Source organism: Crinia signifera, chromosome 6 (genome assembly GCF_055691185.1).
Source record: "Crinia signifera chromosome 6, ASM5569118v1, whole genome shotgun sequence".
In the NCBI taxonomy this organism is placed as follows: domain Eukaryota; kingdom Metazoa; phylum Chordata; class Amphibia; order Anura; family Myobatrachidae; genus Crinia; species Crinia signifera.
The window spans coordinates 268727707-268741311 of record NC_139222.1 but is presented as its reverse complement, the minus strand read 5'-3'; the positions used below and the strand labels follow the sequence as shown (position 1 = coordinate 268741311).

Here is a 13605-nt window from a genome sequence, read left to right as displayed (position 1 = left end):
CATGATGGATTTAAAACGACAACAGAAATAAAAGTTTAATCAGACTTGTCCAGCATTTACTTCAATTGCCGTTTAAAATCTGTCAGCGTTGGTTAGTAAACCTGCCCCTAAAAGGTTTGACCGTAAAAATGCCACACAATCTATAACAAGAAATTAGATTCTAATTGATACCAAAGATTGTTACTGATTGATTGACGCTGTCAGGGGTTAGTTCACATTTGCACTTTGTTACTTTATAACCCCCAACGTCATATGGCTTTACTAGACTATAGGACAAAGTTTGGGCTTTCTAACCTTACCATGACAATTGATTGTTACAGGGTTAACTACAGCCACTGCCCGGATCTGTAAAATGATACACTAGACACTGGAATGAAGGCTTCTTAGCAGTCAGACTTGTTCAAATGACCTCCCGTGGAATCAATTTGAAGATGAAGACAAGCTTGCGGAGGTGTTGTGTATAATTTTCTACTCATAAATGCTTAAAGGGCCTTGTGATCAATGGAGAACTCTAAACACAAATAATTATGGCTGCCCGGGGGGCTCTCACCAAGTAGTCACCAGTAGGAAGTGTGGTTTAACTAGAGTTCTCTAATCCTTTTCTCAGTTTCTTCATTTACAATGTCACCAATGCCAAAACACGAGCTTTATTGCTTAGTTACAGGCAAATTACACCAATCTGGCAACCAATTGCCCTTTCCAACTCCAAGGTTGTGAAGACCATAAAGGAAAGCGTTCTTCTGATACCTTTGATATCTGTCTTTGTGTTTTATGTCGGCATGCTCATTAATAAATACCAAGTCTAATGATATAAATGCGGGACTAGAAAAGTCGTAAACAGCTGCGTTGCTATAAAACAGTCCAGATGCTGAGAATTATTTATAGTGTATATTTATAGTAAGGTATTCACATGCCGTCAGCATTTATATATTTCGCAGAGGTTAATGGTTTTGCGCTCGCTGAAGAGTTAACAGACGCAAAGGATGTGATTAGCGAGGGCTGACACACACGGTCACTTGTGCTAGCGGAGGTGTAGCCATTGTAATCTGTCTCCAAATTGCTTTTGCATGTGTGTTACAATAGTGCTCGCACAAAAGGGAGATGTTTTACCATGGCTTCTATCCCAGTGCAAGTATGGTGCAAGCTGTGATATCGCACAGATGTTACACGGGACCTGGTGCCAAAATATTGCATTGTATTAGCTCAATGAGGTTAAGAGGTAAAAATCAAACACAGAGAGAGGGATTTTTTGTTGTTGTTGTACGCAGTAAATGCTATTTACAAACAGTATAATGTTCAAGGGTGCATTATGGATTTGAGCAAATGAGCCTAAATATCTGCACCTTGTATACTAAGGAGTCTGCAGACATTGCAAACTTATACCCGTTTCACACAAATAACCCTTGTCCGATCCAGGTTGTATTCATGTCGATCCGGGCCTCTGTGCTGTGTGAAAGGGCCATTTGAAAATAAAAACTGGTCCAGCAACCCGGCATTCCGACCCAGGTTAATCCTGGGTTGCTGGGCAGTGTAAACGGGTAACCCAGGTCACACTAATGGGAGGAGTCAGTGTCAGATCCAAATGCTTCCTCCTTCCCTCCCATGCCCTAAATGACGCGCCACCGGTCTGCCCCCTTTCTGACGTCAGTGACCCGGCTTATTGTCGGATCGCTATGGGGGATAATCAACGCACCCCGGGAACGACCCGTGTCCGAATCCCGGATGCGACCCGGCATTTGCGATGTGAAAGAGGTATTACAGATCTGCCCCTTGGGTGCGTTATAGCTCACAGACAATGTCTAAGTCGACAGTCAATAGGACAATCTCAAAAGGTCAACATGTGCAAGTTGGAGACTAGAATGCCATGCACAATGTCGACCTGGAATATGAAAAGGACGACATGAGTTTTTCATGTTTTTTTGTGTCAGGGGAAGTGCTGTCCCTGCTGAAGTGATGGCGCAAGAACACCTACAGCTGTCAAATCGGAATTCAGTTCTCATACTGCCCCCGCTTATCGGCATGCCACTGGGAGGAGCCTGGGCCAGTGCCAGGATTTTCAACACCTCCTGCAAACTATCAATGTGTGCCCTACCTCCCATACTTTGTAAAGGGACTGTGCCCCTTATTCACTTTACGTCAAAAAGTAGTGCCCCTTATTCATGCCTTTTTGCTCACCTAGCATTGCAACATGGCTTGTCCTGGAGCAGAGTTACTTTCTTACTTTATTCCCAAATCAGATATGAGGCTCAGAGTCACTTACAGATACATATGTTGCTAGAAAGGGATGTTACATAGACAGTGTCTACATGCAATCGGAAGACAGGATCAAACGGTCAACATGAAAAAAGATCCACATGATCAAAAGGTCGACATGGTCAAATGGTCAACAAGAAAAGTTAGACACATCAAAATGTTGTGTTTTTTTCATTTTTCTTGGTGTCAATGTTGACACGTGTCAACATGCTTCACTCGCCATTCTCCGGGCCTGGTGCTTCACTCTCCTGGCACTTTGCTTGGCAGGCTTTGCCCACGTGGATGGTACAAAAAGTCCAATAAATGAAAAAATTGTGGAAAAACTCATGTTGACCTTTTCCTGTGTCGACCTATTGACTGTCTATATAGACACTTTAGATCTATGACCCAGAAGGGAAAGGTAGCTCATGTACTTACAGGAATCCTGCTGCATATGTGTCTGATAAGTTGTTTGTGCCTCTAGACCACGGCGCGCCCACTCCTCCGAGCCATACCTTCTTCCCCGGGGTGTGCATGTTTACCACCTATGTACAAAACACATCAAACAAAACAAAATGGACATAGATGAGAATGGTCCTACAGTGACCATGCAGAAACGGAGGAACTAACAATAAGATTCTCATTGCCATATGTATAGTGCAATGCAGTACAAATCCAGTTTACCCCAGCAACAGAGCTGCGTGAAATATGGCAGAGATAGTGGACATGTCTTGTTTCCTCCATTACATCCAGAAGTATGGAAGATAAACGCTCCTTACAATGGGCGCTACATAAAGGTTATTCTGCGGCCATTGTTTCTGCTAATGGTTTGTCTCTCGCTGATGGCGAATAGAAGGGTGGGGTTATGGGACCAGGATGGGAGAAATGTGGTACTTTGTAAGGTATGCAATTAACATCCTGGTGGTTTGGATGCCGGCATTCAGTATACCGAAGCAGGCATCCTATCTACCCTCGCAACATCGGGGCCGGTACTCCGAATAGATCAGGAAGCCGACACCAGAATACCAACAGCCGGGGACACAATCTGTAAGTATCCAGGCAAAGCTAGTGGGAGCCCGGGGGCGGGTGGGGAGGGGGGGGGGGGGTTGTAACTTTATGCACTAATAGGGGGACTTGAAATTAGGCTGTGGGGAGGAGAAGGGTATGGCTAGACACTAGCGGGGAGGGTTACGTAAGGCTGTGCGTGTGTGGAGGGGGGGTTAGGTTTAGGCACAAATGAGGGGATTTAGGGTTAGGCTGTGGGTAGGAGAAGGTTATGGTTAGACACTAGTGGGGATGGTTACATAAGGCAGTGCGTGGGGGGGGGGGGGGTTAGGTTTAGGCACAAATTAGGGGATTTAGGGTTAGGCTGTGGGTAGGAGAAGGTTATGGTTAGACACTAGGGGAGAGGGTTAGGGTCAGGCTGCGCGCGCGGGGAGGGGGGTTAGGCAGCTCGAAGGGAGGCTTAGGAGGGTAGGCTAGAGGATTAGGGTGCCGTTCCGAGCCCCTGTCAATATTGGGATGCCAGGGTCAGTTCTATGACTGCCCACATCCTAACTGCCAGGACAGCGTATGTATCCCACCTGTAATACAGGAAGTAAACCCAGAGCGATGTGAGCAGGGTTCCCTAACCTGGTCCAGTAATGGGACCCCTTTACTGTGCAAGATTCCCCATTTATAATTTGCACAACTTCCCCCATATTATCGTACGCACCTACCTACCGGCAGATGGGATATTAGTAAACAGAATTGTATCATTTCTAAGAGAAAAACTCACTTTCTGAATTTTTCGGATCTGGTCAGACAGCGCGTCCAGCAGTCGCGTCTTCATAAAGTCCGTAGCTTTACCCACTCGTCCGTCAATGTTATAACTACAACAAAGAAATCAAAATAGGTCACGTGAATGGCGTGACTGTATTCTCAGCAGAGTTGCTGTCAGCAGAGTACTTTGTGTGTAAATACAATTGCACACCAGCAGCAGCAGCAGCAGCGCTGCACACTACACCTACGTGTGAGAAGTCAGTTTACGTTCTGGAGAAACGAGTAGAGGGGAGCCAGAAGCCACGGGAGGCGACGCTGGTGGCCAACCACAGATAAATATATGAGCAAGAAATAAAATGTAATAACAATACCAGTTGCAGCTCGCTACTGGCTCAGCTGTGTGGGGATTTTTATAACTGCAATAATATTTTCACTGGACCTAAAGTGAAATCTGCCATGTTGAAGTATCGCTGGCCAGTTTGTGCTTTCCCAGAAGTGTGGGAGCGAGGCTTCGCTACTGTGATTCTTTGGGAGGCTTGAAGATAATCACCAATGGACCAAATAAAACATGTAGCGGGAGAACTAGAAAAGGATTATAGATATAGTATTTACAGACAGACATTTACTGCAGTACTGAGGATTTTACTTAATGACATGTATGGTCATTTTAGAAACACATTTTTGAAATAATAATCCCATACAGTGGATAGTATTGAGCTTGGGGCCCTGGAACAACTGTTATAACCGTTTATTGTACATCAGGAAGTCATTCTATATGCTTTACTACAGCGTGCTACTACTAGATTTCCAAAGAGTTTGCTGTTGCCTGTATATTATACTGAAATTTGGCAAATAAAAGGGTCTATTTATTATTACACATTGCTTATCTCAGCAATACAATCAGGACACTAACCACATCCCGTTAATTGCTAAGTGACATTAAATAAATGGGCAATAAGGATATTCTTTATTTCCCCCTAGGTTTCGACATTTTCTCATTTTAGAGCAGGGGAGAAAATACAAGAGGAAAGGCCTTAACCAGCGTAACAAATAAACCCCAAATATAGGCTTCTAAATGCGGACCCCAAGGCACCCCAATGGTCCATATCCATAGCTCTGCACAGATAAGTCTGGTTAAATCAAATTGACTGAGTACTAATTAAGGCACCTGTGGCAAAGCATGGATACACCTGGGGTGCCTTGAGGATCGTGATTGGGAACCTCTGCCAGTAGCCCCTTCTTTTCAGTGACACCTCTAAAACTAAAGGTGCCCATACACTAGTAAGATTTATCTTCAGATCTGGCTGGTTGGAACAAAAACATGGTTATGGATGAGTGACAGTTTGTCAGTTTTCCAGCATTTGCAATCAAATGGTCAACTGTCATTTGCTATCATCCATAACCATGTTTTTGTTCCAACCAGACAGATCTGCAGGTAAATCTGCGTGTGTAGGGCCACCTTTAGTTGAACATTTTGAATGATTAAACTAGCCATACTGTTTTGATTCTTCTCAGGTCAAAAAGTGTACCATAATCAAACTGCGCCAAGTAGCCATGTACGGTATCAGAGGGACCAGTACAATTACAGCTGGTGACAATAATAAAATATGTGGACAAACAGGGGAGCAACCCTGTCCACTACCACATGACTGACCCTAAGGATGACGGTTTACCACAATTTACAATCATTTTTCCAAATTTCTCAATAAGATAATATTGTCCTAGGGTGCTGTGTAAGAAACATTGATACTGAAAAGTTTAGGAACGCTGCCTTGCAGCATACCTCCCAACTCTCCCGCTTTTCATGGGACTGTCCTGACTTTTTGGTGGTGGCAGTTGGGAGTCCCACCAGAGCCGAATTTCCCATTAGGCACGTGAGGCACGTGAGGCACTTAGTAAATATGTATTCATAATTAAAGAACATGTCAGTTAGTGGCTTTTTTATAATTATATTGGCTATTATCAAATGAGGGCTTATAAGTAATCAATAAAAATAGTACAATTAGGTGGGGGAGGGGGGGCGAATGTTAGTGCTGTGCCTAGGGGTGCCCTCATCCCTAAATCCGCCCCTGAGTCCTACCCGCCTGTTGCTGTCAGCAGGGAATAGACGATGTGCGCATGCAGTGGTTCCCTGAACCCAACAGGCTGTGACCGATGTTCTTGGCACACTGGGAGATATAACAGTAGGACTTGAATACTCTGGAGATCGATGGTATGTTATCAGTCTGTGAACGGATGATAACAGGTAGCTTGGGAGCAGGTGATGTCAGGTGTGTCTGGGAACTGAATGCAGGTATTTGGCCTGGGAGCCAGGAAGGTATGTTGGCCTGTGAGCCACTGGAAGTGATTATAGGTCTGGGAACCGATGGTAACAATTATCAGTCTGGGAACCGATGGCAGAGTTCTTCGGCCTGGGAGCTTGCAGTTTGGTATGCCACGGTGGAATAATCGGTCTAGGAACCAATAGTAGCACTATCGGCCTGGAAGTCGATGGCAGGCTTAGGCTGGTAGTCTATGGTGACCTCTGCTGAAGATATCCTGGGCAAAGCACAGACTCTGCAGGTGGAACGCTGGAGACGATAAATAGCAGGAGATGTCTGGCAGGGGATGTGTTAACCATGGAGCTGGCTAGCAGCAGCAGGACACAGGTCTCAGGAACAGTTAATTGGAACAAGGATTAGCCTGAAGCCATGGTACGCTGACTTTGGAGAGTATCACAGGGAACAGACAAGTTGTTCAAGGCAATTTGGTATTCTGGGAGCCTTACTTATATCCCCCTTGGTCCCCTGTGATTGGCTGCAAGCAGCAGCAGCAATTAACCAGAACAAGGAAGTGTTACCTTTGCTCACCTTGATCATGTGACTTAGGCCCTTATTCAGATCTGATCGCAGCACAAATTCGTTCTCAAAATGGGCAAAACCATGTGCACTGCAGGTGGGGCAGATGTAACATGTGCAGAAAGAATTACATTTGGGTGGGATGTGTTGAAACTGAAATCTAAATTGCAGCGTAAAAATAATGCAGCCATTATTTACCCTGCAAGAAACAAAATAACACACATATCTAAAACTCTCTGCACATGTTACATCTGCCCCGCCTGCAGTGCACATGGTTTTGGCCATTTTGAGAACAAATTTGTACTGCGATCAGATCTGAATAAGGGTCTTAGAGCAAAGGTCAGAAAAACTGTGTTTGCAGGTAATCTGTAGGTGAATCCATGTCAGCTGACATCAGGTATCACGGCGACGCCCATGCAAGGCGGGACTGGCGTGGGATGCCGACGAAGCCCGAGGTGACAACAGGGGATAACATTGGAACATCCTGCCATGGACACTGATGGAACGGACAGCAGGTCTACGTCGCAGGACACACCGCAAATACTGACAAGAAGCCATCTGCTGTATCACATACCTCCCAACTTTTCTAAAGTGGCTTATGCAAATGAAGGTGTGGCGTATGCACATGAGGACTGCGCCCCCATTTCCCATCCTCTCAACCGCTGAATAGACGCTGTTCACATGCGCATAGCATCTATTCTGTCAGGGTGGGGGGACTTCCAACTGCCCCCCCCCCCCCCCCCACCCGCCACGGGACCCTGCTGGCCCTGGGCGGGAGGCGGACCATCCCAACAACGGGACCGTTGGGAGGTATGTATCATTATACAGAGCCAGAGGCGTAACTAGATATTCGTAGGCCCCATAGCAAAAGTTTGTAAGGGCCCCCTATTTAGCAACTGATGGTGATAAATGTATGCAAAACATATTAGTTTGACAGCAAAGATGGGCCCCCTTCAGCTCTGGGCCCCATAGCAGCTGCACCCCCTGCTCCTATGGTAGTTACGCCCCTGTACAGAGCTATCACTGCTGCTTACAAATATATGTGCACTATATAAATAACTGTCAATAAATAAATAATGTTGATCATTTACCGACATTCAGAGCGATCATAAAGTGCTATTAGGATTATGTATGGCAGCATGTACAGTATAGCCGAATAATGTTGAGCATGAGGCTAACTGGGAACTCTGGAATTCGTACATTAATTGGAGCCTAGCACAGTATTTAATCCATACATGAACTGCACTGTGTAGGGAGTCAAATGATATCAGCCCTACTCAGTGTACTGCTCTGTTCTTTTAAGTATGACATATGACAGCTCGTAAGCGCCAACAGTTTCAAGACATATATTTCGGTAACACTGGCCAGTAACCTTTCAGCACACCGTCTTCTGCTCCATATTTCCACCAAGAGCAACCTATGACCTCACTTTTGTGTTCAGGGTGTCTATGTGCAACAATACACTGCACTAGAAGGACATCCCCCACAAAGACTGAACGGAAACGCGAAATCTCAAAGGTAAAATTACCGATTTTTCTTGCCAGTTTTTTTTTCCTTTTCCAAAATGTTCTAAACCCCCCTCGTTATTTCCCAGCTAGGAAAACAATCCGTTTCTAAGTATCATGTCTGATTAGAGCAAATTAATTGACTTAAAAAGAAATTCAAGACGTAATTGTGAGCTCCTGTGAGGTTTGCGGCAATGAAACGGAGATGTGTGTATAATTGTTCCTGGTGGGGTGTCTGGATTGTGTAGCCCCAGAAACCTGCCCTGAGGAATACAGCCACAATCATGGCGTTACCATACGTTCTACAGATTGTGTTTCTGATTTGTACACACCGTATAGAAATGATACATGGAATTCTTGGGTCTGTTTCAAACATTCTCTAGTTTGGGAAACAAAATTATTCCTCGAAATAAAAGCATTAACATTTACCTTAGCCGTACTTTCCTACTTTTTGAAAACTAGTTTCAGGGAGATTATAGTTGGTAATAGAATTTTGCACAGCGGCGCCCCATTGAGGGGGCGTGTCATGCTTTACCCAAAGGGCGTGTCTAGTTCCATATATGGAGAGATTGTGAAAAGAGATTGTGGACGTGGCACCTAGAAACGTGGCTGTGTACTGTTACATCATAGCTGAGGTCAAAGAGAGAGGGGGGCATCCCACGCCACTATTCCCCTCTCCTGCAAGCCGCGAGAGGTGGCGCACACATGTCTGCTCATATCCCACAGCTACTTTTATTGGACATTAAACGAGCAACAACTGAAAATAAGGAAACAACACAATAAACCCGGCACAAACTAATAAAGTTCCTCTCTATTTATGGGGGGGGGGGGGGACGTAGAACATAATCTAGTCTTGTCTAGTTTCGTTTTCTTTGAAGTTTAATTTGTGTCCTACTGAATAACAGCTGAGTGCATTCATTTTTTCGCCTACCGGCAGAGGTCTGTCTCTTACCTCGGACTCGCACATGTCAGTTAAGACTGACTTTTATTTCTGAAGGGGAGAGAATGAATGTGATGGTCGGCGATGGTCATTCTCTCCCCTTCAGCCACATGCGAGGGGATGTGTTCTCATACACATCCCCTTGTATGCTAGCGAGGGGATGCAGGCGGGCAGGGGGAATGGGCGGCTCTGACCTATTTGCTAGGCTGCGAGTGTACGCAGCCTAGCGGACAGGTCTGAATAAGGCCCTTAATTCATCTATATAAATACTGTTAAACACATGAATAGCGAGTGACGCACAAATAGAAAATAAAGGCGGACATACACTACTACGAGGAGTCGCAGCAGTGTATGGCCATCCGATCCCCCTTAAGCCGCCGTGACATTCCCAGGTGACAGGATCGCATGTGATACATTGCATGGGGTCCTTTTAACATGTGATGTCTCACATGCGACCCAGTTCCCAGCCACTGGGAGGGGGTCTGAGTAGGAGGTCGGATGTGCAAGCAGGTCCGACCTCCGACTCCGATCCAGTGCCCATGAGACCGTGCATCGTATTGGATGGGATGTCGAACACGTGCAAATTAGGCGAATTTCACCCAATTTTTCAGCCCTGATTCGTCGGAATCTGGTGAAATCGACCCAAATCGTATAAGTGTTGGGGGGCTTTAACATAGTGACAAGATGTGCCCGTCAGGGGGCTCTATCCACTTGGTACCAACTACCTGCATGAGTATATTTCTCTTCTAGGGCTCTGTACACAGGGGCCTGATTCAGCAATGAATTGAAATGCAATGTTGTATCCAAACAGTATTATATTTCGGTCCAATATTCAGGAGGGGCACGCAGGAGATTTCTCAGTAGAAGAGACACCTCCTCATGTATTTGTGATCCTAGCACTGCAAGCTGGGATCAAACAATGGCCGTGATGTTCCACGCAAATTACCAGCGGAGTACACTCTAGTTTATTCAGCTGACCAATGAAAGCGGGGACTGCGAGGCCAGGAAAGTTGCGTGGTAACATGCAAACCCTTGGCTCTCCCCTACCCAGGGCCGTCTTTTCGTATGGGCTTAATGGCCACTTGCCCCGGGAACCCAGGTGTATAAGGGCCCTATGCTGATAGCTGAGGATCCCCTTTTTTCAGGGATACCAGACATTTGAAAATCGGCCCATGGGAACTGGAGATATCCAACTTCAAAGCAGCAGTCCTCATCCGACCTGGTAATTGCACTACTGTACTGGTGTACAATATTATATTTTTGTCAATGGATTGCTGTGGCTCCTGATCTCTGATCCCCAAGTCCCCAGCACCTCCTGAAAGTTGGGTCTCTAGGTTTTTATACTATTGAAGGCTAAGAAATCTATTTCCCTATAATGGCAATATCTGCAGTCAAACAAGCTGCCCTTCCACCGGAAAATGACGAATATTAAGCCCACTCCATTATCCAACCCTCCCCTGCATATAAAACACCCCCTACCTCCCTGGAAGTCATTTACAAGGGACCCTTCATTCAGCTCAGTGCCCCCTTCCACCCGTTAGTGTTCACCCTCCCACCACCTGTGCAGTAAAGGAGTAATTAGCAGAAGTTACTGCTCCAGGTCCTACATGTTGAGTGGAAGATAGAGCACCCCCTGCCACCCGTGGGACATCAAAGCTGCTGCTGATAGCACCCCCTACCCCTAGGAGGGGAGAATGGGTAAGGGCCCCAGTGCATTGCTTTGCCTAGGGGCCCACACTGCTGTTAATACGGCCCTGCCCCTACCAGAAAATGGGGGAAATATGCCTTCTTTCCTGGGAAAGCAGCCCCCATGCGCTCAACGCCACTGTCAATCAGGTAACATCAAAGGGGATCTAAGGGCGATAATGCAGGATTGGTTCTGCGCCTTGTCAAACCGCAGATACCCAAAAACAGGAATCTGTGTGCGACCACATGAGTGCATGGGTTGAAGGTGCTGATATTAAAAGTTGAGCTTGCACCCAGAGTTATATTACCTACTAGCAATTGACTTGGGATTGCTACACTGTCTCTATATACCCCCTGTCTTACTTCCCGTGATCATCTTCCTGTCTCCCTCTGTCACATCTGCCCCTCTCTCCCTCCTTTTCTCTCTTTCTCCTGCTTCTATTTCACTACTCTTTCCCCTGTGTCTCTCTTATTTTTAATGTCAGTCTATCAAGTAGTAAAAATAATGGAGATGTGTACCAAAGGGGAGGTTGCTTGTAGCAGCCAATCAGCTTGCATCTATCATTTTATAGCATGTGCTTGATAAATTCAACCTCGAAAAATGGTTGGTTCCAGACAGTGATGCTTATGAATGGGGCATACACCAACTGAAGCAGAGGTTACCCCTGGATTTAAACAAGACAGATGTTTTGCATGTCACAGATACTTCAGTCTCTTTTCTAATTACACAAACCTGTTACTATTAATAGTAACAGCTTATAATAAAAATCTGAAATGATTTATTGTTGCCGTTCCAGCATAGCCCTGGAATTTAGTAAATTAGGTCTCTATAAATTGGTCTAGGCTGGTTTGAAAAAAGGAAGTGAGGTCTTCGAAACTGTGTCCACGTCGCAAAGCAAGTCTGCAGCTGAACCCAAGGCAAGTTCCAGGTGCAGGCCTTTCTAGGACTCAGGGGGGAGAGGCAGAATTGCAGCTGGGTGGGGAACAGCTGCCGATTGCACAGAACTTGCAGCCAGTAACAGCAAAGCATTGTTCACCTTGCGCACAGAGTCCCAACATGTGTGTCAGGACACATTACCAGACTGGATGTGTCACAAGGATTTAGGAGTAGCAACTAGCAGAGTAATCTGACACAACACAATGGGGATTGTATTTAACTATATAACTAGGTTTGTAAATTGTATATATATTTCTTCAATATTGGGGGTAATGTGATAATATATCAGCAACGGCCGTAGATTGTCGAGATTGGGCCGTGATCACAACAATTCACACCCATTATCGGCAAAACGGGCCCGACGGCACTGAATAGGCACCCGCCGATATTTCCCCTTTGGAAAATAGCGGCGAGGATTGAATACGTCCCTTTGTCTGTGCGCCCATTTTTGTCCATTTTCTAGTGTTTGGGATCAAATATTCAGTTGTCACTGCTCATATACGTGACCAGAAAGATTGGACAGATAATTTTTAGTGCGTATCCAGCTATAGATGACACCACAAACAGTGCAATGTTGTTAATGATTTCACTTGAAATCGGTGCATGCTGTCACTGACAATATAGTCAGAAGTCTACTGCATATGTAGACAACCTATGGGGGTGTGCATATGGGGCTTAATTCACCTTGGATCGTTAATTTGCGGTTGACTGCAAGTACAGTATATAGTCGCTAACCGGGATCCACTCGCAAATCCATTCGCAATTCCCAGAACATGGAAGAGTCTTTACCATCTATGCAAATGTGAGTAGGTCTGAGGCTGCCACTAATCTGTGACTGGGACCGCCTGGAAGTGCTCAGCGCTGATATCAGAAACTGCCCACAAAAATCTTGTATAATGTGTGCCCAGCCCAAACTTGTCATCAAACAGACAGATCGATTATCTGAACATACACTGTCTGTCTGTCTGATGGTGGGTATATCCCAGGGTTGCCTACCCTCTCAGAATGGCAGGGAGGCTCCAGAAAATCGGGTCCCCTCCCGACCCCCGGAAAGGTGGTCAACCCTCCCGGATGCAAATCGCGTCATTTAGCCCTGCCCCTCCTCGAACACCTGTGAATTGCGGAATTTGCAGTGCTGGAGGTGGGGCTTGATGATGTCTACAGCAGGCCCCACCCCCCAAAGTGCTGCTGACAGTCTTATTTCCGGGCTTCTCCCGGAGAGGTGACTTTAAAAGTAGACAACCCTGGTATATTCACTGTCAGATCCAGGCACAAATTATTTGCATCTGTCTGGCATGCTGAAAGATTCCTTATTCCTGACAGATAATTGTTGCTAGGTTACATCCATACACAATTATCATATAATGGTTGCAGTGTGCGCGGTGCACACGGGTCCCTGGGTCCAGGGGGCCCACACCGCACCCATATATTATACTTACCCCTCTGGAGGCCCGTGGCGACTGTCACCGAAGACAGAAATCACTAAAAATGGCAGCCACAGCCAGAATCTAGTAACTGTCAAAATGATGGAACAAAATAGCAGTAATGTTAGTGCCTGGGCAGCACATGAATTGGTCCTTTGGGTCATACTTGCCTACTTTTGAAAACTAGTTTCAGGGAGATTATAGATGGTAATAGAATTTTGCAAAGCGCCCCATTGAGGGGGCATGTCATGCTCCACCCAAAGGGCGTGTCTAGTTCCATATA

General features: G+C 45.8%; 1 protein-coding gene across 4 annotated transcripts in view; it reads right to left on the bottom strand.

Annotated features, from left to right (window-relative positions):
* HPSE2 (heparanase 2 (inactive)) overlaps positions 1 to 13605 on the bottom strand; it is a 333369-nt gene that overhangs the window by 43047 nt on the left and 276717 nt on the right. For all 4 annotated transcript variants that reach the window (XR_014444637.1, XM_083149563.1, XM_083149565.1 and 1 more), the window contains 2 exons: positions 4010 to 4103; positions 2671 to 2777 (listed from right to left, as the gene is read on the bottom strand). Coding sequence is in view for 3 of the 4 variants with exons in the window: in XM_083149563.1 (XP_083005689.1) it covers positions 2671 to 2777; positions 4010 to 4103 (201 nt within the window). In the remaining variant the exon portion in view is untranslated. The remainder of the gene's footprint in view (positions 1 to 2670; positions 2778 to 4009; positions 4104 to 13605) is intronic.